The sequence below is a fragment of the Balaenoptera ricei genome, chromosome 6, assembly GCF_028023285.1.
Source record: "Balaenoptera ricei isolate mBalRic1 chromosome 6, mBalRic1.hap2, whole genome shotgun sequence".
Taxonomy (NCBI): Eukaryota; Metazoa; Chordata; class Mammalia; order Artiodactyla; family Balaenopteridae; genus Balaenoptera; species Balaenoptera ricei.
Genome location: NC_082644.1, coordinates 53,362,385 through 53,388,086, shown reverse-complemented (window position 1 = coordinate 53,388,086; position 25,702 = coordinate 53,362,385). Strand labels below are relative to the sequence as shown.

General features: G+C 42.3%; 1 protein-coding gene across 3 annotated transcripts in view; it reads right to left on the bottom strand.

Moving 5' to 3' along the window:
- Window positions 1–17,604: 17,604 nt before the first annotated feature.
- Window positions 17,605–25,702, bottom strand: part of MLLT3 (MLLT3 super elongation complex subunit) — a 250,549-nt gene continuing 242,451 nt past the window's right edge. For all 3 annotated transcript variants that reach the window (XM_059924651.1, XM_059924653.1, XM_059924652.1), the window contains 2 exons: window positions 24,740–24,811; window positions 17,605–17,876 (listed from right to left, as the gene is read on the bottom strand). In XM_059924651.1, coding sequence (XP_059780634.1) covers window positions 17,745–17,876; window positions 24,740–24,811 — 204 coding nt within the window. In that variant the 3' untranslated portion in view covers window positions 17,605–17,744. The remainder of the gene's footprint in view (window positions 17,877–24,739; window positions 24,812–25,702) is intronic.

The window sequence follows — 25,702 nt, the reverse complement described above, 5'->3', positions numbered from 1 at the left end:
AAAGAGAACAGTGAGTGAGAGGGGAAAGGGAGCAGCAAGAAGAGACGTGAGAGAAATCAGAGGAGTACAGAAATGAGGACAGGAAGGCAGAAATGAACAGAGGGCAACAGGCAGAGCCCGGACTTGCTTTATTTGACCTTAAGGCACCGCACTTGTGCTGAAACACTCAAGTCTACCCAACCACCTCTGATGTCAATGCCGTTATAAAAGGCAAAATGGCCTGGAAAGAACTCGGCTCTCTGATGCCTCGTGGACCGTTTTTACTTTACACACAGAGAAAAAGAGTCCCGTTGCCTGCCTTCCTAGATTTCAGAGAAACTCCTCCATCAACACCACACTTTTCAAGATCCACTTTAACGAGCACCTCAAGATATTCACTTATGGCAGGACTCAGCTTTCAAGACTCACTTCAGCCCCTGCTTATAAAATTCACTCACCTGGCAAACCGGAATCCTCTCTTCCCCAGCTCCCCGGGGATGCCCCTCGGGCCAGAGGTGAGCAGGCAGCTTGCCCTTCTCTGGGCTCTGTTCTTTCCGTGTATTCATTTTGCATTTCCAGTTACAGCCTAATCCATTAAGAAGCACTTATTCTCAGCAAGCCTCTTGAGCAAGCTCTAATTTGCCACTTCTCAGTACAAACTCATTTTTACATTCTGGCTCAGTTACTGACACGAAATTAGGCAGAGCAGCTCCCAACCTTCAGCACTGCCCTTTCTGCCTCTCCCTGCATCAGGCTCAGCTTGGCTTTCTCCCGCTTCTATGCCATCGGAACCAGCCTTAGCTTTTCCGAGCATCTGTGGGGCTTAGCAGATGGGGTGGCAGTTAATAAATCCAGTCCATACAAAGCCACTAGCAAAAATGCACACAGGTCAACCTCCACCTTCTCTGAGCGTGCTCCAAAGGCATCCTTAAACATAGCTATCATTATGAGCCACTAAACTCTGAACAGCCAAGCCTCCTTTACCATTTATGTTCCTTCCTACCTCCGTAAGAGAGTAAACCCTACGGATATGGAGTGAACTTAGCTTTTTAGGATCCATGGCTATACATCTGGAAGACACAGAACTCTGCAAATATGCTTCCAATGGCTTAATCTTTGTGATCAGGACCCCTCTTCCCCGAAACTAGCATTTATTCTGTTTTTACTGTGTTCTAGGCATTGTGTCGATTTTCTTTCATTATCTCTTTTAATCCACCCCCAAACTTCAGAATCATCCTTAAAATAGCAGTCGGACCATGGTGCTCCTCTGCACAGAACCCTCCAAAGGCCTCCTGTCTCACTCAGAAGAAAAGCCAAGTCCTTGCTACAAGCCATGGGGAGACCCCTGTGATCTCTCCGGCCAGTCGCGTTTCCTACGTAGCTACCTTTCCGCTTCTCCACTCCAGCTGCGCTGCTCTTCCTGCAGCTCCTCCCATGTGGGAGGCTCGCTCCCCTTCCTGGGAGTCACATCACTTGTCCTTTTAACTCTCCCTTGTCCCTACACAAACGTCACCTTCTCTGTGGGAGCTTCCCTTGTCCTCCCAGTACACACAGAGCCTCACCTCCGCCCTATCTTCTACACTCTGCTGACCTTTTCTCCATTCCAACCCTACCCCAACCTGTTACACATTTGTTTACCGTCTCCTGCAACTAGAATGAAGCTGCAGGAGGGGAGGATTTTGTTTTGTTCCCTTCTGAACCCCACAGTCTAGAAGTGTTCTTAATGAAACATTCCTGAATCAATAAATGAAGGAAGGTATTCTTCTACCCTCCATTTTACAGTTGAGAAAGAGGTGTAGGGTAATGGGTTAACCTGTCTAAGGTCATAAAGCCGATATATGACAGAGCTGAACAAATAGTACTAAGGGCTTATCAATCTCCCTCCCCAAGCACAAAATGCCTCTGTGAGAAATATTTTTGCCAGGCTCATTCAACTGCGGGTGATTTTGACCAAAAGAGGAAGCAGATATGGAAGATGACGACCAATAAATCAGTGGGAAGCCAGGTCTAGAACCTGCCACGCAGCCTCACATTTCCTCCAAACTCACTTAACTCATGGGTTCTCCTCTCCTCACTCTTGACATGGACCAAATTCAATCCTTCCTTAAATATATACCATAGAGCATTAAAATGGAGATCACACAAATTTTTCAACAATTTGAGGAACAATTTGTTGTTGTTGTTCCTTGTAAATATTTTGAAGCTATTTACCAGGTGACACTTCTGTAGAGAGGGAAAGCTTATATAAAATGAGGCAATTTGGGACTTCCCTGGTGGCGCAGTGGTTAAGAGTCTGCCTGCCAATGCAGGGGACACGGGTTCGAGCCCTGGTCCAGGAAGATCCCACATGCCACGGAGCAATTAAGCCCGTGCGCCACTACTGAGCCTGTAATCTAGAGCCCATGAGCCACAACTACTGAGACCGTGTGCCACAACTACTGAAGCCCGTGCACCTAGAGCCTGTGCTCCGCAACAAGAGAAGCCACCGCAATGAGAAGCCCGCACGCTCGCAGCAACTGGAGAAAGCCCGCAGGCAGCAATGAAGACCCAACACAGCCAAAAATAAATAAATAAATAAAATTTAAAAAAAAAAAGAGGCAACTTCACAATATGCTAGAGTCTATAAGCTCCTATAGAGCTGATACTACGCTTTCTACTCCCTGATTATCTCACTGAGATTGACCCATCACAGGCATTCAATAGAAGTTTAGTAAACAAATGAATGCCACTGGAGAAGAAATTTCAGTTTTTCCTAGGAACAGATTGGATACTGGTCATCTTGTCCGGGCCAGCCAATTCTATCCACCTCTGTGAAAAGGGTGGTAACCATCTGAGAAATTTGATTAGGGGCCGAGGAGTTAATCACATTTGAGGAAAGTCATAATCCCAATGGAAAGTTTGAAAAACAAAATATATAACTAGTAGAATGGAATCTCCTCAATGACAAGAGAGAAACCCGGAGCAGAATCTGTCACATTAGTCCTGCACAGGGATACACAGGGATGGGATGGGAGCTCCAAAAGCCAAGCTGGGAGGTGGACTGCTTTCCAACCACTAAAAACATCCCAGAAGGAAAGACAAATGGCCGTGATTTACAAACCAGAAAGTTGAGTTGGTGAAGCATAAACAGGCTGTCTATGGAAATCCAAGCTGACACCTTCTAATATATATATATATATATATATATATATATATATATATATATATATAGTTTTTTTTTTTTTTTTTCTTCCTCTGCTCTCTTCATGCAGGCTTCAGAGCTCTGCCACATTTCCCTTCAGGGGAGGAGGATGGAGCCTAGCTAAGGAGCAAAAATTCCTTCCCTGCTTCCTTGAGTCTCTCCAAGGGCCTGGGATATCAGGAAGTGCCTCCAAGTACACAGCACTTTCAGGTCAAGAAGCAACATTGCTCCTTATCCACTACCAAGCTCCAGCTGAGAGGGAGGCTCGTCCTCCAAATGAGGGATTACCCAGCTGGCAGGTCCAGATTCCTTTTACTGACATGGCAACAGAAGTAACCTCTCCTTAAGTGTCAGTTGGACCTAGTGACTTGCTTCTAATGAATAGAATATAGAGAAAGGTGATGGATATCACTTCCATGATTAGGTTATAAAAACTATGACTTCCATCTTGCCAGCAGACTCTCTGCTTGCTGGCTTTAATAAAGCAAGCTGTCAGCTGGAGCAGCTCACACGGCAAGAAAGTGAGGGTGTCCTCCAGCCAACAGCCAGCAAGGAACTGAGGCCCTCAGTCCAACAGCCTGTGAGGAGTTGAATCCTGCCAACAACCACTAAATGAACTTGGAAGCACATCATACCAAACTCGAGCCTTGAGATGACTGTGGCCTAGCCAGCAGCTTGCCTGCAGCTCTGTGAGAGGCCCTGAGCCAGAGGACCCAGCTAGGTTAGGCCTAGATTCCACAGAAACTGTGAGATAAAAAATATGTGGTGTTCTAAGTTGCTAAATGTTGGGGTAATTTGTTACACAGCAACAGATAACTAATACAAGGGTAATGAAAATGTTGTGAGATGCGTGTAGCAGAGGTTCATGCCAAAAGGGCCACGAGAGCACAGAAGTTTGGGGTCGCAGGACACTTACAGCGTACACCCTGTGGAGGGGAGGAGTATGGGACCCCACCTAACAAAGCAAACCTGTCCATGCTTCTCCCACCCACCACAGCTGCCCACGTCTCCAGTAAATGAAGCCCAAGTTTGTTAGTCTGGCAACAAGGACTGCCATCATCTGGCCTCTACCTACTTTTCCAGTTTTATCTCCTGCTTTCCCCCTACCTGTAGCCTATCTTTGAGTCAAATCAAACTAGATGTAGTTGCCCCCAGTACTTTCCCCTTTGTCCATACTCTTCCCTCTTCCTAGAATGCTTTCCTGTACAGGCAGTTACGTGCCTCCTGGGTGCTCTGTGGAACTCCACGCAAACCCCTATACCTGGCCCTGCGGTGACTCCCTCATGCCATACATTGCCCTGCCTGCAAACTTTGATTTTCTTGCCTAGCACCCCCTCTGGCTCTAATACCTGTAACTGAGCTGCTTCTTCAACTTGGTATCCTCAGAGCTAGCTCACAGCCTGGAAAATCACTTCAGTCAGCAGCTGATGAAAGAATAACCATGGGGTGGACCTGCTAGGAAGATGAACAGTTATTTATTGGTTTAATTATAATTTCTATCACACTATTGAAATAATAGGCAGCTTATAAGAAGACCTGCATTCAGGAAAGTCAGGAGCACACAAAATCAAAGCCACATAGGAGGATAAAAGAGCAAAGCCTCCAAAGCTGATGGTATATTTGTCACAATGGAGGATGACATGTCACTCTAAGTTTGCCCTGAGACAAGCAAGCTTTTCCAAGAATTCTTAATTTGCCTACCCCTTGAGCTTTGGTGCCTGTTGAGAACTCCATTAAGAGAAGAGAATGGCTTTTGCAAGACTTACCACAATTATTCGTTTCCATCCTATGTATCAGTTCTATTCACCAATAACCAAATCAACAAAGAGAAAGGGGAGGAGATAAAAAATCAATATCTAATTGTAACGCCCTTCAAGAAATCCGCCTTCCTTCCCATTTGCTACCAACTGAAATGGAAAGGCTGACCCAGAGTTAGGAATCAACACAGGAAGCACTCAAGGAATGAAACCAACACCTTCCTCATAAGGGGATGTTCAGGGAAGAAGGTAGCAATTACACTTTCTTAGAGCAAATATATTTCCTATGAGGTGTAGCCATCAGGTAAAGACATTTGATGACCCTTTTAAATACCTTTAAATCAGTGGCATCTTAGCTTCCATTTTGAAGAAAGAGAAAAATTGATGACTTAGTTTGTCAAAAATTTGCTTCCATACAAATAAGCTTATTGTCCTGAAGGATTTCAATGCAAGCTCAATCAAGACCGATCATGACCCTTGCAGAAAAGGCTTTGAATCCTATGAAAGTAGGATGACTTGGAAAAAATAAATACTATTCCTACTCAGTCAACTTACTGGGAATCACCCTCGTCACTGGTCCACAGAAAACATCCACAACCTAAGCTGAACTCTCTGTTCCTTTAGGTCATAAATCAGTGCTACAGTCAAGTCTGTGGAGACTCTGCAGGGCAAATGGCTTTGAGTTTGTATAAGTCGGTGAGGTGTGAGGACACCATCGGTGGGTTGGGGACTCGACTGTGTACATGTGCTGGAAAACCACCTGTGAGGAGGACTTGCATGACTCTGTACAAAAATTCTTGGGCCTGCACATCCAAACTGGAGATCATCTTGGGGCTAACAAAGCTACAAAGGAGAAGGCCACATAATCTCAGGGAAACAATTTTTCAACCTTGGTTCCTGAGTAAAGACATGAGGAAATAGCTCATTTACTGAAAGGCAAAACTAAAACAGTAAGAATAAACAGTGATCTTCTTATGCTAGAATTGCTAACAAATTGGATCATGTCAAAGAAACTAAAAATTTATACTTGGTGCGGGTTAGTGGAATCAGGACAGACTCAAGGTTTCAGTGCCAACATGTTGTCTCCATCAGAGAAAATTCGATTGGTGCCTTCTTAAGTACTTCTGGTTTATTCTTATCCAGATGGATTTGCCTCTTTCCTACGCACTGTGCTTTAGAACAGGGGTCCCCAACCTCTGGGATCTGATGCCTGATGATCTGAGGTGGAGCTGATGTAATAATAATAGAAATAAAGTGCACAATAAATATAACGTGCTTGAATCATCCCGAAACCATCACCCCACCCCCGGTCTGTGGAAGAATTGCCTTCCACGAAACCAGTCCCTGGTGCCAAAAACATTGGGGACCACTGCTTTAGAACATCCCTCCCTCTTTCTTACTGTGAACCTATCAGATGACCTAACAGGGAACTTACACATCACTTTCCAGGCAGCCATCAACACACAGAAACTCTGAGGAGAATCACTCGAGCACAGTAGCCCGTGCTACTTGTGCAATGTCCCATCCTTGGTACGCCACCAACCCCAGCCCGGGAATATTGGCCACACGGGCAAATCAGCCAAATGCAGGGACTGAGAGTGGATTTGTGGGCTAAATTATAAGTCACTGGAAGTAAAGGCACAACTTTAAGTCCTTTGTCTCAGGATCCTAATTAGCTCTACAGTGTTTCCTCCAATTCCCTGGTAAGAATTGCCTAGAGAACTTGTTAAACCTACAGCCCCCAGAGTCTGGATCAGGAAGGCTGGGATGGAGATGGACTCCAGAAATCTGTATCCCTAATAAGTCCCTGACTAGCATCAGGGACCCCTGGGAAACAGAATCCTGATAGCTGAAGGTGCCAGAGGATTGTTGCTATAGGATCATAGTCCCCAAACCTGGCTGCATGTTAGGAACTTGAACGATCAGGGTTTGTGGCCCCTGTTCTAGGCTTCCTGAATCAAAATCTCTAGCAGTGGGAGCCAGGACTTCAATTTTTACACTCCTACCCTGGCTGCACATTAGAATAATCTAGGGACCACTTGAAATTACCGATACCCAAGGCTTTGTGCAAAAAAACTGAATCAGAGCCTCTGGAAAGGGAATAGCTTGCAAAAGCTCCCTGGGTGATGCTGGTAAAACCAGACCACAGCTCAGCCTGTGGGAACCACAGAGGTAGATGGTGTAGGATGATGCCGACGTCATCGGGTTTTCATCTTTATTCGACAAACCAGAGCAACAAGGAGCAACTGCACACCGACTTGGTGGCAGACGCTGCAAGGCTGCTTCCTTTGTCCTGTCAGTGCCCCAGACTGCTCTCTGTGCATTGCTTTAAGTTGAACTGCTTATTCAGGGCTTGTGAAAACTCAGAGCAGATTAAGAAGTTTGCCATCAGCAATGGGAATAAGAAGGCTGGGAGCCCAGAAAGGCTGTTCAGTCTGTCTGCCAGTTAGGGATTTCCATATTGCTTCCAACAAGTCCTAACCACATGATGACATTATTGCTCAGGAGTAAAGAATCTCTGTCCCAGCAAAGTGGAAAGGAAATTCTGTGGCCACGGCAGCTACATTTTCACAAGCTCCTCAGGAGAGTGGTTGGCACATGGTTAAGTACTCAATAAATATCTGTTGAATGACTGACTGAATTTCCATCACCACAGCTAAAACCTTAAATAACCTTTCAATATGGTTCACTGTAGATTTTTCTCCAATTTCTGAAAACAATCACTACTACAGTCATCGTCACAAAGTGTGATATCACGAGCAACTGGAACTAGCAGCAAAATTGCTTTAATTTTTAATGTGGGGTGGACAAATTCTACTTAGATATCTAAGTAGAAGCTTATCTGCTTAAACTTCCAGAAGGATCAGGATTTCAACACTGGCATCTCCCCACTGTGGTGGGTGCAGTAATGGCCCCCCAAAGATCCTAATTCCTAAAACCTGTGAATATATTACTTCAAATGGTAAAGGAGGCAGGTATGATTATGATTAGTAAAGAAACTTGCCATGGGGAATTTATCCTGGATTCTCTGGGTGGTCCAAAGGTAATTACAAGAGTTCATAAAAGATGGAAGAAGGAGGCAGAAGGTCGAAGTCAGGGAAATAATATTTAAAAAAGCTACACTGTTGATGTTGAAGATGGAAAAAGGGACCCTGAGCCAAGGAATGCAGGCAGCCTCTAGAAGCTGGAAAAGGCAAGGACATTGATTCTCCCCTGGAGCCTCTGGAAGGAATGCAGCCCTGCGGACACTCTGATTTTAGCCTAGTGAAACACATTTCAGACTTCTGACCTTCAGAACTGTAAGATAATAAGTTTGTGTTGTTTTAAGCCACTAAATTTGTGGTAATATGTTATAGCAGCAATGGAAAATTCACATATCACATAATGTTTAAGGGAAAAAAGAATACAGGGAAAAATGGTGACTAAGGTGGCATTTCTTTGCGTTTCAACATAGCAAAGGGCTATATTGGGGTCCTCTACAAAGAGATGTGGCTGACATCCCATCAAAACTGTGGTATGGGGCTTCCCTGGTGGCGCAGTGGTTGAGAATCTGCCTGCCAATGCAGGGGACACGGGTTCGAGCCCTGGTCTGGGAAGATCCCACATGCCGCGGAGCAACTGGGCCCGTGAGCCACAATTACTGAGCCTGCGCGTCTGGAGCCTGTGCTCCGCAACAAGAGAGGCCGCGATAATGAGAGGCCCGCGCACCGCGATGAAGAGTGGCCCCCACTTGCCGCAACTAGAGAAAGCCCTCGCACAGAAACGAAGACCCAACACAGCCATAAATAAAAATAAATAAATAAACCCAAACTTAAAAAAAAAAAAACACAAAAAAAACAAACTGTGGTATGGCTTTTAAGAGTACAATGCTGAAATAAGAGTTACGGAGACGCTCACTATAAATCAAATCACAGGACTATAAGATACCAGTGGCCATTTCTACCTGGTATACATGTCTGCTTTTAAAAACAAAAGGAGTGATATCATTCTAAGGTGTATATGGTAACTGAGCAGAATGTCTGTCTAACCAAGGTCACAACCTGGGCTTACTCCAGGTGAAATGGCCAATATTATTGATAGGATGGTCTCCCACCCAAACACCCTTCACCAAAATGGTAAGCCACAGTTGCCTAAAGATGGCAACGATGATAAAACTGTACAATAAACCCCTTCAGAAGATGTTATAAAGTCCTGTTTGAAAGGGCACGCTGTCTCCCTGTCCTTCTAAAACCCGAGACTCATTCATGGCATGGCTGTATAAGACTGGGAAGTTTGTAGCCACACAAGGGGGCAAAGCCAATGGGCTCCTAAAGGGGTTGAACCTCTGACCTCAGCTTCACAACATTATCTCTATAGCAACCAAGCTCATCAAAGGGAAATGTGTTCAATCCAGTTTTATGTGACCTAGCTCTGAGGCCAGAAAGAAACCTGAAAATTTGTACCTGATGTATTACCTGATGTAAACCTGATGTATTACCTCTGCCTCCTTTTCCTTTCCGTAGGCTGAAAACAGCTACAAAGGCAGCAGACAGTTATGTAGCTGAAAATTATCCTGCAAGAACCTGTATGTGAGGATGGCCAATGGCCATGGCTGTTTGAGTAGTGGGCACATCACAACAAGTGGACAACTAGGGTAAAGACACTTGAGGATGAATTGTTATTCCCATCTCACAGATGAGAAAACCAAGGGGCAGGAAAGGTTAGGGCTTTGGGGCTAGGAGTGGCAGCTCTGGGATTCAAAACCAAGCCTTTCTGACTCCAATGTCTATGATTTTTGTCATCATAATACACTACCTTTAAAACAGTAGCAGAATAAGAGAAGTTTGGAGAAAGAGGCAGCAGAGAATGACAATGTAGCACCCCCCTCGCAAGCCAAGAGGTTACAGCCATTCATTCATTCAACACTTTTGGAGTATTTGTTCTATCTATACTAGCAATTATACCCGTGCAACTTGGAACCACTAAAACATCAAAGGATATCGGGTAGCAGGACCTAGAGGCAGAGTAGAGAGCACCAAAATTCCAGAACGTGGTCCAACAGTGAGAGAACCTGCCAACTGAGCAGCTCCAGCAATGAGTGGGGAGAGGTTGTCGACTCCCAGGAAGCAGCAGCAGCAGGCAGAGTGACTCAGCAGGTGGCAATGAAGACGTAGCATCTTGAGCAAAGGCGTCAGATATCCTGTTTGGAAAAACACCACAACCTCAACATGCAACAGGCTCTGAGAACAGGGCCAGGGACCCAATATGTTGTATGTTGCACATATTGTAGAAAGGACTGATCGTGTACTGGCCTATTCATCTATTCAAATGATAGGCTAACACCGGGGAAGCGGTGGGGGAGTGAGGGATGGCTTCAACCACCATGGCTCTTCAGCAACATTGGAAATGCCCTTTACACCCTGTATCCTAAGGGCCTGCCCCTACCACCATGGGGATGCTCTTCTGTTACCATTAAGAGCCCAACCACCCTTTATCATGTACATGCCTAAGTGATAGAAACAGAGATCTGAGGGTAAATCTCCAGTTCTGCATGTCCCAGAGTGCGTTCCTTGGAAATAGGATGACCTACCACATACCCTAGTTTGTCAAAGACAGCCCCAGTTACTCACGTTGTCCTGGAATAATTACTAGCAGTGTCCAATTTCCTTCTCAAAAATGTTCCAGTTTGAACCATGGTCACCTAACCCAGAAAACCATTTCTGGGGATATTAACAGCTGTGCTGTCCTTCTGTGAACCTGTAGCATGCCAACTTATGTTGTAAACCTTGAAGAATGAAATATCATATAAAAATTATGTTGATGAAGGAACTTCAAAGCAAAACATCTATTATTGTCTTGTGTTAACTACTGTTGTGTTACATACAATTTGAGAAATACTGTGTTCAAGTTAAACAAGTTTGGTGGTTGTTGGCAGAATATATGGCTTCCCAGAAATTTAACAGAGTAGCATGTCATGAATTTCCAAGAGGGTCAAATCCTGGGCAGTTTTTCCAAACTTACTTAAACACAAAACCTTTTTTCATAAAATGTCAAAAGAGGTCAATGTTTTACAGAATACTCCCACGTTTTCACTCAACAAATATGGGTGCCTAGTTTGTCCTGGAATTGTTCTAGGTCCTGGAGTCAGCAGTATAACAGGACAAAGCCCTTGTCCTCATCAGGCTTACATTCTAGTGGGGGAGAAAGGCAATAAACCTGTAAACAAATACATATTATAATGTGGAAAACAATGATCTATCCGCCCAAGTGATGGATATTCAAAATAAAGACCACAACAGTCACCAATTCTGAGGAATATTCATGAAGCAATCTGTCTTCAGACATGAGTTGGCAATGATCCATGTCTGTCAAAAGCCATGAATCGATGGGCACCTTGTTTTCTGAGTAGAAGTTTCCCTTAACAAGTCTCCCCCTTTGAACTGAGTGTACTTCATTTGTCATTAATATATATGTGCCTCTGGGGGAGTCCATCTGCCTTTGGCTTTTGTTTGTGGACTGGATTCATAATATGTGCCTTTAATACTCTTTCCTGTCCTATCTAGACTGAGGTGCTATTTAAAATAGCATCACTTTCTTTCCAAAGACGTGTATAGTTGCCTAGCACCCAGGGAATAAATTAGAACAAACGGAAAGTTATCACATTCTATGCCATAAATCCCACCCCCTAGGGGTGGGACGAGGGACAAGGAGGTGCTTAAAAACAAAACCAAAAACAAAACAAAACATGCACACACACAAAAACCTCCTACCCTTTGATTCTGTGCAGAACAGAGACTCATACTGAAATGAATAAGCCAAGTTAAAACTTTCCCTCCTGGAACAAAGCAAAAGGAAAGCCTCTTTATGTTGCAGGGGCTATAGATGCCACAGACTGAGCCTGTCCCAAAGCTTCCCTCCACTGCTCAAAAACTAAGCCATCTTGCTGCATTTAGCACTTCTCACCAGACCACCCACCCAGACGCGGATACACAAACCACATGTGTGAGGAATGCTGTTCGGCTAGGAAATCAGTATCAGTATTTCAACCTTATTACTTGCACAGACGGCCCTTTTAGTGCGACTCACTTGTTTTATCTTTTCAATAGCTTTGATTATTTTCTTTTAATGGCCTGGATTTATCCTTTTCTACCCTTTTGAAACTTCAGAGCCCTGCAGTGGAGGCCCGCATGTGCTGGAAGACATGATTACGAGGGAAAAGGAGCAAATTGCTTTGCCTTTACTCGCCACTATCTCCCCAGCCCCTGTGGCCACCTATTCCGTGCAGACGGCCCAGCGCCCTGCGTTATTATCAACGTGGACTCAAGGAGCCTTCCCATTCAGGTGGTAGATTATTTTTGTTGTTATTTGACAGCTATAGGGTCCAGTTATAATTACTGGAGTGTTTTTCCGTTTGTGCCACGTACGTCTCTCCCTAGCACGTGGGAACCACATTGGTCACCCTTCTCTAATTAAGGGGAAATTAAGACCAAGAGGCCAAGCCGACAGCCCAGGGCAAGTTAACAACCTCTGGAAAAGACTGGAAATGCCCCTAAAGGGAAGGGGCCACATAAACAGGAAGGTGTGGATACTATTAGCAGGCAGAGAAAGCAGAAGCCTTGAAATGTGCTCAGGCTTCTCTATTTGGGTGGTATTCCAGGCAAGGAGACCCATAAAATACCCGTAGCTACTCCACTAGTCAGCGCATTAGTTTTGGACACTATATCCCCAAATTCCCAAGCAGAGAGGTCTTGGCGTCAGGCCTCGGTTGAGCTGCCATCTCTCTCCAGGACCCCTTGAGTATCCAAGAGGGACCATAGTTCTGAGAGACGGTGAAACAAATGTACTGGGGGGAACTGGGGCTCAGTGCTCTTCCCGTGTGAGGGCACTTGGAGATGACATCCTGAGTTGTCTTCAGCAGGCCCAGGATGCCCACCCTGACTTTCTCCATTCGGCAGAAAATGCCAGGCCATTATTTTAAAACAAACAAATGAATATCTATGCTGAAACAAGGGAAGAGATTAGTCCAATTCGAGCCTGGTCATTCGAAAGCTTAACTGTCAGCCGAGCCCATCTGGGACTGATGCTTCCACACCTAAAATCAGTTGCTAGTTGATAAGATACGAGGCAGTCCACTATCATCCCCTCATGGCTTGTTGCCTGAAGATAAGGTGAGTTTCTCAAATCTAATGTCTCTTTACTCTTAAAGAGCATGTTACATAGAGCATTACATCCAATTCCTTGGTTCCTTGCCAAACTGAAAGTATTCTATTCTCTTTGTTGAAGTCGTTTTTCTCCTTCCTGTCCAATCAAGGTAGCATTTCTTGCCACTAGAGTAAATGCAAGGCCTTTGTTTAGTTTATGAACAAAACCTCTGGGAGAAATAGGGGGAAAAAGAAAAAAACACCATGCACAAGTAACCTGGTTTATTCCAAGAATGTACCCTACCATTTCTTGTCCAGTCTCTGCAGAGCTTAAAAAATGTTCTGGTTTTAGGACACAGAAAGTGGTGCTAGACCCTAGGGACTCAAAGATGAATGGGGCACGAACTGTGCCCTCAGCTGGTTCTGATCTCGCCATTCTTTCTTAAGACCAGCATCACTTCTTGAGAAAGGCTGGGGGCTCATTTTTCCTGTATGCAAAGGGAAACCAAACTTTGGTCGAATGACTCTTTACAACGTACAGTCTTACTGAATTGTTAAGAAAACGGAGCCACAACAGATTCGATATGAATTTAAGTGAAACACCTATTTCTGTCCATCTGTACTTACATTTCAACATGGGTTTTAGGGATGGGAAATACATCTGACGAATGCCTTGTAGTTCACATAATAGCATCTACACACACGTACACAGTGTATCTTTCAACATAACTACACATACACACTCCATTAAAAAAAAAGATACTGACAGATTTATAAAACGTACTGGCCTTGCACTGTTGATCTCAAGAATACAATTTACTTAATTTATTTTTGCACTGCATGGTAGCTCTGGCCACCGTTAAGGATCTGTCAGCATTTCCATCATAACTCTATTTTCAGAATACTGGAGTACAAGTGCCAAAATACATATTTACAGTTTACAGACGGAGGTGGCTTTGTCTTCCTTTGCCTTCTTCAGTGCATCTTTACAAGGGATATTCAGGGATGGCAGTGCCTACATGATACAAAGGCATCATATAAAACAAAAGAGGTCAAAAGATGTAGACTTCCAGCCCAAGACTAGACTAAACCATGGGAATCGACTCCTCAGCATTCGTGGCAGCTGTAGTAGTCTGTGCATTATACTCATAGCTTTAGAGCAACAGTCCAAAGCAAGATGAGAAGATGTGTGTACATAGGGAGTACAAAGCATCAGTACACAAAAATGCTAAGGGTGGCCAGTTAACGAGCATACGGCAAACTAGTCCAGAGCTGGTCACCTCCACAGTGAGAAAAATGAACACGCACCGCCCGGCACCAGCACTGACCATTTCCAACACTGAACATCCAACTCCGTCACCTGGGGAGAGCGAAAACATTTAAGAATAAAGTCTCTCTTAAACAGTATGTCAACTTGTTAACATGTGTGGGGCTTGAAACAGTATGTGGGATGTTATGCAGGCCTAAACTGTCCATTTTAAAGAGTAGTTGGGTCTGTAAAAGTTATCAGGAGAAACATTTTTGGTGGAAGAAGAGAACCAATTTTATTGGCTCTTTCCACAAAATGTGGGTAATTATTCAGATTAGAGAGATTTGCTTCGCAATTTAAAAATGTTTAGGACACTCTCCTAGGACTTTTTTCTTCTAGAGTTTTTGTTTCCTGATCTTAAGTTTTTATGTTCTCCCCAACTTTGACACAATATGCAAGCATATATAGACATCTCTATTTGTCTGCATAGAGAGAGAGGTGGATTATGGTGAAGAAGCAAAATAGCTGCAAGCATTTTTGTTGCTAACACGTCTGCTATATGCTAAGATAGAAGCACCCCCTCTCATACATATCCTGCTGCGAAACCAGGGGCAAAAGGTAATTGATAAGGGGGAAAAAAGTTCTGTACATGTTTCCTTCCCCTCAAATTACTGGGGAAAAATTTAAAGAAAGTTTATCATACTCTGGCTGGCTTAAACCATAGTCACACTCACCCAATTAATTTTATTTAGACCAAAAAATTAAACCCTGTGCTTAAAAAAACCAAAGCCACTGTTAGAATACACACATGCCAAAAATATTTTAACAGGTTTCAAAGGTGAGTGTACATAAACGTGGCAGAACTGAGTGGGTTACTTTAACTATTTGAATTTAATTGAAAGGGGATTTATTATTTCTGCATTTAAAAATCAGATGAGAGCAAGAGTTCAACTTCTAAAAACTCAACAGCATGACTCTTATTCTACTGGAATTTCATGGGAAATTCATTTTGCTGTCTCTGTGAATAACAGAAGGGCAAGTTTTCCTGAATTTTATTAATTTACAGATGATATTCTGAAGACATTTACTTTATTACCTAAATTTTAGGTCTAAAGTTTATCACTGTAATAGCTTCCCTTCTTGCTATCCTTTTTGTCTGGTTACTTATGTTAACCAGTTTCTTGGTTAGTAACCTAGGGAACAAAAAAATCTTTACATTGCCAAATCATGGTTTTGGCCACACAATTTAGATACAAAAATAAAAATGGCCCAAACTACATATATACATTTCTAGTTAAAACTACATAGATATTTTTGTTAAACCACATACATTTCTGGCTTAATTAGAATATGTGGATTAGCATTTAGAAATTTTTAAAGATTTTTAAATGTTGCAAAAAATTCCATATAAGCATTGCCCACCCCTTTCACCTGTAAAGTTAAAAAAAGAAACAAAACACAACTAAAACCACTCAATTCATCAGTCACCTAATGTCCAAAATGACTCAGAAAGTTTCTCTGTAATTAAACATTGAGGAGTGGACTACAAAACAAATGCTTCAAGGTCGGTCATGCCAATCATCAAGAGTCATAACATTATTGAAAAAGTACACTTGTCCTCAATGGGATGCTTCTGAAAAGTAATTTACAAGGAGCATGGCTGTATTATAATTTTTTAAAAGGAAAAAATAGTGTCTCTGGATAGAAAGAAACAATGTAAAAAAAAAAAAAATCCCCTTGTTAAAATGCAGAAATAACTCCATTATCAATCTGCATTTACATTCCTGCCCAAAAGAATGGGTCTGGAAAGACCATTTTCTGTACAGACACCAGTTAATCTCTGTATGAAAAGACAGCATCTGGCACGGGACTAAACAAGGGAGATACTGGTCTACGAGCACGCATAGAGACTTTCTTAAGGCTGATCCAGTGAACGAACCTTTGGATCCAGAAGTATTTCTTCGTTTCTTTTCTTTTCGGTTGAATTCCTAGCAAAAACTTGGAAGATGAACTGTTCTCATTTTGCATTCTCCACTTATGGAGAGAATGGAATAATGACACCAAAAGTACTTTGGTTTGGTTTTTTTTTTTTTTTTTTTTTCTTTTAAAAATAATTTGCTTTCTTTTGCATGCCACAGGACAGATTTCTAGTTTCAAAACAGGGTACATCAAGAACAAAAATATCCCCCCTCCCCAACCATCTTTATATTCACCAATACAAGAAATCCTTCTGGAAACATAAGCAAGTGACTAAACAGGTATCGAACCACTGAATCTACAAGTTAATACATAATCTGTTATGGCAGAATAACCAAGAATTTTCCCCCAAAGAAAGATTTTAATTTTTCAAATATAAAAGAGTCTAAGAGGATCATATGTGAACAAACAAAAATCTCTTATTCCAGGTTTTATGGTAAAGATGGGTAACACACTGGCAGCCGAAGAAAGCTGAAACTCTTACTAATAAATAGAACCAAATTAAGAATTTCTACAACATTTCTTTAGAAAACAGAACCAGAATTCCTCTTTTAAAAATTATGATCCTGTGGAATGCATTCACTTCCATATTTACCTAATACCGTAACAGTAAAACAGACACAAGGATGTTGATGACATCTCAACAATGCTGGATGCAGGACGTTTACAGGTACACGTTTGTTTAAAAGTCCTACAGGTTTATTGACTAAGGCTAGACAGCAATTCGTATGATCCTATTTGGTGCGTTTTCTAACCATGGTCCAAGATCATTATATGGATACAGCCAAGGACTGGGCCCCAACTTTCAGGAAAAAGACCACAAAGAAGAAAATCAGGGTGGCTATTTGGTCCCCCCAGTTGATCATTTGTGTCCTGGGACTGGAAAAACAAGGTGGAAAATACAGACTGCAACGAGTTAAGGGACTTGGAAAAAGTTGGTGGAGAGTGGCACGGTATACGAGTAAGGTCACTGGGCTTGGGATGGCAAGGGCGCTGCATTGAAAGAGCATCCACGGGACCGAGTACTTAGAATGTCTTGTGGTGTCATTCCCTCAACGACTCTAGAATATCTGTATGCAATAATAAATAGATCAGTTATGTAATAAGGCAGTGTGTTGAATATGCATTCGTCCTGTGGAATGAACCACCACAGAGAGAGATACATGATACCATACACATTCTTTAAGTTTTCTCGTGTTGTATTTGATCTGTTTGTTTTCAAGGCTATCCAGGCTAACTCTTCCCGGGGATTTCCTTGGAGAGAAGAGTGGTCCGCTGAGGCTGGTTTGCTTACCTCTCCTTTATCAAGAGATGATGACTGGCTTTAAAGAAAAATAAAGCTGAAGGTTGTTTGCTTTTTATTTTTTCCCTTTTGGTTGCATCATTCTGAGTGTTTCCATATAAACAAACGAGAAAAAAAATCACAACCAAAAAAAAAACAAAAAAAACCAGAGTTTTTGATGCATCCAGTTGTTGTAGCCTCAGGATGTTCCAGATGTTTCCAGGTAACTCTGTAGTTTACGGACTGTGGTTTTGTCCAGCGAGCAAAGGTCAAAATCAAATGTTGTGTTTGTGATATGAAAGTGTCCAGTTTCTTCTATAAGGTTCACAATCTAGAGGAGTAAAGAAGAGAAAGTTTAGGCAATAAGCAATAGACCACAAAAGGCAAAAAGAGAGAGAGATGGAGGGAGTCAAATATGGAACCAAGTGATTAATAGTCTCATTTATAGCAGGAAGGTCCTATACTGGAAATGGCACCAAACTACTTCTTAGCCAATCTGGTAGGTCAAAGGAATATTAACCCTTTGAATTTCTCAATGAGAGCAGACTACCTGTTCTCATTCCTAGTCTTTAAACTGATTCCTACTTCCAAGTCATCAACAGACCATTTTACTATAGGGGTGGGAGTGAGAATGGGTAACTAGTGGGAGATACAATTTCAAGACCCCTTTTAAAAATTAGTTACTGACTCAATGGACAGTGGCTGTACTTAATAGATGAAAGGAAATTCCAGCCTAGAAATAACAGAACTCCTTATAGAAAAAGTATATACACGCAGACACATGTAATGTGTCATTTTTCTTTCTGTATGTAATGATCATTTTTCTTTCTGATTACATTACTGTTGAAAGTCTAAAAAACTCAAGAATCCACAAAGAAAAAATTAAAACCGTCTACATTTCCACCTTCTGAAGATCATGGCTAGTTACTAGAAAGGGGCTCAAGGAAGCCTTCTGAGGTGCTGGAACTGTTTTGTTGCTTGATTTGGGTGCTCGTTACAAAAGATGCATTCACTTTGTTAAAATTCATCCAGCTGTACATTTTGTTATGCTTTGACAAAAAATAAAAATCTATATTCATTCCATTAGTCATGTTCAGTTGATGCACTTGAGTATCTGGGGTGATAAGTATCATCCGCAGAAAGAAAGGATGCCTTTGTCTCCCCATTTGGGAATAGTTATACCTCATTTCTTGAATTGGCTCCAACTTCCAGAAATATGATAAACAAAAGTGGTGACAGAGGCACTATTGGTCTTGCCTGGCTTTCGGAAGGACGCCTCTAAGGTTTCAACATTAACAGTGATGTTGGTTATGGGTTTGAAAGAATCTTTTATCATGTTACGTGTCTTTCTATTCCTATTTTACTAATAATTTTAACAGAAATAGATGCTATGCCTGGGTAGTATGGGTTCTAGGTATGTTTGTTGTGAGTAAATTGGGATGGAGGGGGGTTGATTTTAGTAAGCTTTGTCGGGGGGAGAAGAAAATCCGCATCAAGATGAAAGAAAAAGTATTTGTGCAGAGAAACCGACTGGCAAACCATTTCGCTTATTTTTAGTTGTCTGTTACTCCTTTTCTATCACATGCTTCTGTTCTCTTTAGTACAATCATCTTGAAAGGAATAATTTTAATTATTCAGCCTATTATTTATTCAATGAAGTCTTAGATTACCTAATTTCCGGTTGAAAACAGCAGAATGGAAACTTTTGACCTTTTCTTCTTACAATTAGTTTTCTTTAAAAAAAACCAGTAAATTTGTGAACTATTCCCTATGGGTCAGTGGCTCTCAATAGAAAATGTGCTCCCTATTCCTGACATATCTGCCACAGAAACATAAGACATAGTGAACCTCAATCCAATTAACTGCACAACTCCAGACTGAGCTGTTATTGCCTTATTCAACCTCTGGAACTATTTTTTTTTACAGATATAACTATGGGTTTAATAACAAAATCAGTTACTCCCATTGCAAAATCATGACAGACACAGCGAACTGCCTACCTAATATCCATTTATCCTTTCTTCTTTACTAGCAGAAGCTTGATTTTCTGGGAGTGGCAATACGCCCAGCTAAAATACTTGCCTCCCAGACCCACTTGCAGCACTGGGCAGACACTGCTATTTACGGCTTATTTGTCAGAAGTCACTGGCCTTTTAGGAAAATTTTCAAAAGGGTATGGACAATGGGCATGAGGCTTTGCCCTCTGCTCTTCCTGTCTGGAATGAAGATGCCATCCTGGAAGTGCAGCAGCTGTCTTCCCCTCAAGTGGATGAACGCAAGATGTGAAAGATGGCAGAGCAGGAAGGCAAGGAGTCTATGTCCTCAGTAGCACCTTTTCCACCACACTGACCATGAATCACTTACCTCCAGGCCTATTATTATATGGGGTGGTGGGGAAGGGGGGGGTGCAGGGGTGGAGAGGGAGCCTTACTTGCTTAAACCACCGGACTCAGCGTTCTATTACACGCATCAAGAGAATATCAGAAGGGGTGTTCCCAGTAATGGTTAAAGTGTGACATTCACATAAGAATTTATCAAGCTAGATCTTATTATTAACACTAAAAGATCTAAAATGAACCCTCATTTGCTTTATTAGTTAATAGTTAAAACAGAGCTTTAGATAAGTCAGCCACACACATCTATATACATAGAGAAACACGCATACACAGCTCTGTCCACAAACACAAGCCTTTCAAGGCAATCAAATACTATAATACATATTTAACATCGATTGAATTAAAAGTACTTTCCAGAGTAAATTATCTTTTTTGCTACATTGTGTAGAAACACTATAGACCGAGTGAAAATGTGTAAACTTCAGTATAGAAACAAACAGCCTCTTCAGAGAGCTCTTTCGGGATGAAAACAAATAGCCTTTCAATTTATACAATGGAAGCAAATGACAATTATTCCAGAGTGTGAATCCTCTCCTCAACTAGCTGGCCAGTAGGTAAATGACCAAGCACTCAGAACAGAGAATCCTGAATTTGGCATATCATATTCTGACTCTGCTCACTATTTGAATGGCATTGGACAGAACACAATAACCCCTGGGCCTTAGTCTCCTCATCTGTAAAATGGGGACAATGCCACCTGTTCTACCTATCATACAATGTTGTTCAGAGGATCAAATAATATACGGAACATGAAGCTTCTTTATAAACTGCAAATTGCTACACAGATGAGGGCAACATGATTATGATTACTGTGTAAACATAAATTTATCCTTAATTATCTGGGAGGTAACTATATAGCACATGAATTTTCAGACCCAGTGCTTTTCCCTCTGCCCCTCATTGACTGTTAGCCATTTCATTAGCACTAAAACAAATGAAGCAGGGAAAATGCCAGAAGCTAAAGCTCAGAAAAGACCTCCTTGAAATTAAAAAAAAAATTATAATAAAAGTCTGCAGGAGGAAGGGAAGAAAGCAGGGAGAATAGTAGCTGAAGTAAAGTAGTTGAAACGACAAACTAAAACCACAATGTGGGGATAAAGAAGTACAGCCCTCCATTTTCCCTTGAAAATGACAGGTAACTCACCCCTTTAAGAAAATAAATTTCTGTGGACTCAATATAGTTGCTCGCTAATTACTTAGCAATAGGCAGAAGACAGAGTAATAAAAATACCCTCTAGAAAAGGCCACTTGGTTTTCAAGCAAATAAACACATTTGCCCACTAGGATATTCGGCCCCGTCATCTCACGTGCACTGTACTACCTTGTAGGTTCCGGGGCTTCAATCACAGCCCTCCCGTCTCCTCCACAACCAGCACGCCCCGCCTGCAGCCACAACAGGCAAAGAAATGAAGGGGATCTTATCAATCTCACTAAATGAGCCCTGCATTTTTATGGGAGCTTATAAGAATGCATCACGGCGGAGGCAGAGACAGCCTTAAAGTAGTAGCGGTGGCAACAGATGGGGCGTTCAGGACTATTTGCCAATGGGAACGGCATTAATGATTTGAATTATTAGAGCACGAACCTACACCCTAAATTAAGTAAAGACTTCATAAAGAAAAATAAATGTGGGTGCCTTTCCATGAATCCTGAAAAGAGTCAGAACATCAGAAACACTGCGTTAACATGCTTTATTGCAATGACACAGCCCCAAAGCCTGAAAGCACCACCCTGCTGGTCCCTGAAGGACGCCACGCTGCCTGTCTATAGGAATCCCCGCTCTGCTGATGCACCGTGGCTCTACCTTGGTGTCGTTACCCTGCATCGTACTGCAATGACGAATCCAACTCCAAAATAATAGTAATAATAAAAGACAGATTGAGTGCAGATAAGGAAAGCAGGCAAGGGCACATGGTATATTATAGGTAGTGGAAAAGGCGGAGTATGTATACTGCTTAACTCATTCTTCAGATGATGGTTGTTGTGAAAACATCTGTGATGGATTATTTCCTGCCACGTCAGCTTTGGAGGGGGTACCACGCAGGCCTGTTTTTTTTTTTTTAAAACAGGGTAAGATCCACTTGTTAAGTCTGTAGCTTCTTCCCCCAATCCTGGTTATAAAAGTCATAAAAATTATTAAAAGGCAGATGCATTGTAGTGTGATTATGCTTTTTTCTATTTTTTATGTTAAAAAAACAAAACAAAACAGGATTCTTTCCACCCGAAGCAGCCTCTTTGCTGAGTGGGAAGTAATGAACAAGCTTTGCTTTAACTGCTTCTGTCTGGTGGGGAGTCGGGTCTGGGATAAGTTAGGACTTCCTGGAGAATGGCCCCAGCTATGGATGGGGAAGCCCTGTCTACCGTGTGACGACGTGTGCCCTACCCTGGGTTAAGAGGCGTCCTGGAGAAAATCACTTTCAGCAAAACACTTCTCAGGGAGTGTTTTCCAGGTTGTTAGAACACTCTGATATACCATTTATTCCCCAACTCCCTGAAGAAAATTCTAAATGTACAATATCTGTTACCTAAATTGCTGAACTATCCTCTAAGGAAGCCCTGGTTTTCCCTCAGAGGTTTTTTGTTTTTCTCCTAAGGAGGATGCAAATCCAGACTCAGAGCTGGAACTCCAAGGGAGTTTAGAAGTGTCTAGAAGTGTTCAATCTCCCTTTCCAAATGAATGTGGAACATGTGGTTTAAAGAAGAATCAAATTATTAGTCAGTCCGAGGTACTGACATCTCTGGTTTTGACTGTGCCTACTGTACTATACGTTTACCTTATGGAAAAGGGCCTTCAGAACACAGCCTCTCTTGATCCAGCGCTTTCTGTTCATTAATCTAGATGCTGGGTGCCAGCACTGCATGTCCCCAGAATAAAACAAAGATATTAACCACCTTTTGTGAGCCAAAGAAAAGTGTCAGGCCAGATTTTTTGACAGGATGCATTTAATAAGGAAAAGACCTGGGATGGGATCCTGAGCTCACCAGAAATCCTGTCTCAGGTGCTGGGGTCTGTGTGGCTGATAATACGCAGGCTCTGTGGAATGCAGTCCACAAGATGAGCGGTGCTCAAGGTGGAGAATAACATTAGTCCTCAATAGTTCTATGTTTTACAATAGGAATTAATTAAGCAGTAAACCGTGACAGGACATGCATCATGGTATCATAATCACAAGCCTCAGCTGCATTACAAGGCAAAAGGCCAAAGATTGAGAGCTTTCAACTGGCCTGGGAATGCAATTAGGGTGAAACGCTGTGGGCCCTGGAGTGCCTTTATGCCAGGTTAAAAATTCATAGATATCACTCTCTCCCTCTAGAACACTAAAATTATCCACTTCGATGGAATTCTCCAGTAAGCCACCTTCCCTCACAAGTCTTTCAAAGGTCAAAATAAAGGACAGTGTGAAATTAGGAATGCCAATGACACCCCAAGGTAAGACCCTGCCCAAAAGCCTAGTATCCTCGACTCACTGGTTGGCTTTCCTGGTGAAGGGGTCCCAACCCTGACCAAACATCTGTCTCGCTCTCCTGCAAGACGCACTATTTGGGCCCAACTTGTGCTTTAATAGCTTTATTAGACAACTGCTCCACAGTGGTTCAGAGCTGGTGTTCGGGAAAGGATGGGAAAGTCAGCTAATAGATTTACCATCACCATTCAGGCAATTAGCCCCAAATAATTGGTAAGTGGCAGGCTGAACAGTTTTCAGTTGCACAGAAGAAAGCTGAAGAAAAATGCTATCAAAATACTAGAATATGTCTTAGGGTAAGCCACTCAAATCCTGCTCCCCGACCCATTACACACTTAGATAGAAATGCAACAAATGCAACTTATCCGCAATTAAGAATTATAGGTCTACAGTCTTTTTTTCAAATCTGAAACTCTAGAAGGGTTAAAAAGCTTATCAGACCAATCAGGGAACTTGGAAAGTTTGAGAGTGTATTTATAGATATATGCAAAAATGTACACAAAATATAAATGTGACCATCAGCCATTAAACATTAAAAAAAAAAAGTAACCCATACACAGCTGGGGTAGATTAAGTACTAACTTCAAGTCATTTGAAAGTAGTAAAAAAAAAAAAAAAAAAAATTCAAGCAGCAAAAAAAGCTACAAACCCACCCTGGAATTTAGAACCCAACCTTCTCTTTGGGTGTTAAAGAAAAATTATTTTATCAATAGCCACTGTTAATGCAATGGACGCATGTGCTGTAACTGTATGAAAACTAAAAACCATCCTTCTTATCTTCTCAAAACATCAAATTGTACTAATAGAAGTTTCCCCACTCTACAAGTCTTCTACAGTTGAGTTCATAATAATAGAATGTATGTTATACAAGATAAGACAAATGAGGAAAATATTTATTTTCCTTAGAATAGCATTGGCAAAGGTTACTAAATTGAATCACAAATGTTTACAGCACTTGACTGCAATTCTTATCACTGTTTTCCCATGAAACCAGAAGCCTGGCCCCAAAGGTTTCTGCATTCCTACCTTCCCCTCCCTCAGCCCACATGACAGCATCAGACGGCTGAGGGATCAGTATATTCCAGCATCATCACCTCCCCATGTGCCCAGTTTTCGTTGTACCGTGGAAGCCCCAAAGCAGACTTCTGGGCAGCCTCGGAAATGAAACCCCCCCCCCCCGCCACCTACTTTGCAGGTGGCACTGGGCCAGTTCTGAGAGTGTGGGGCTTTCAGAAGGCCACCTGGCGTGGCCTCCAGGTGCTATCACACTAGCCCAGGACAAACTAGGCCTTGACGTTTCTGGAAAGGGTTGTGTTAAAAAAAGCATTTCTCACCTGCTGCAGAATGTGTCTTTCCCTCAGTGTCATCAACCTTCTGTGAAGCTCTACCAGTTCATCTAGGTATGCCTGAAAGAGAACGGCATCCCCCCAAAGAACAAGCACTTTAAGGAAGTAGTTCAAAAATAAAAGAATAAACAAATAAGAACATACAAGCAGTGGTCAGAGGTTCCACATTCTACCCTCTACCCCAGGCTGTGTGGGTGCACTGCCCAAGGCCTTTGCAGACCAAATCTCTCTTGGCCAACTATTAACTTTTCAAGCCAGCTTTTAATTGATAAAAAGGGCAATTCTTGCACTTATTTGCTCTCAACAAGGTTCAAGTGAGCAGGTTCACCCTCTCCCAACAATGTCTCTACAGAGAGAAGGGGAACTCAATGAAAAATTGTGAGTTTAAGTGTATTACCACAGTCTACACTCCTTTTTTTTTTTTTTTTAACTATTCTTCCATCTTAGAAGCATTTTAACTAAGAGAAAAAAGCCCAAGTTTGACTATGGAAGTACTGATGCACATTACCAATTATGTCAGGGCAAACTGAAAAGAAAAAAGCCCTCCTGGTCCCTCCTGGTCATATCTAACATTGCTAGTGAACGGCAAGAAACAGGACAGAAGAATGTCTTATGAAAAACAGAGGTCACTATCCAAATTAGCATCTGCTTTGTCAAGAGCTCCCCTGAAAAGGCAGAGGTGCACCTCCACATGCTCAGACTCATGGTCTTTGTTAGCATAAATGTCTGGATGTTCCGAGTGCCATTTGCAATGAAGGCAGAAGAAAGGTCTGTGAAGCATTAGCCAGGCCCGCCCCTGCAAAGCACATGAGGACCCTGCCCACAACGAGACACAAACCCCCAAGAGCCCTTGAAGTCAGATTTTGGATGCGTGACTGCACACTTGGGGAAAACACACTGCACTGGGATCGGATGTCCTACTCACTTAAGTCTGAGATTCCTTAACCCTCC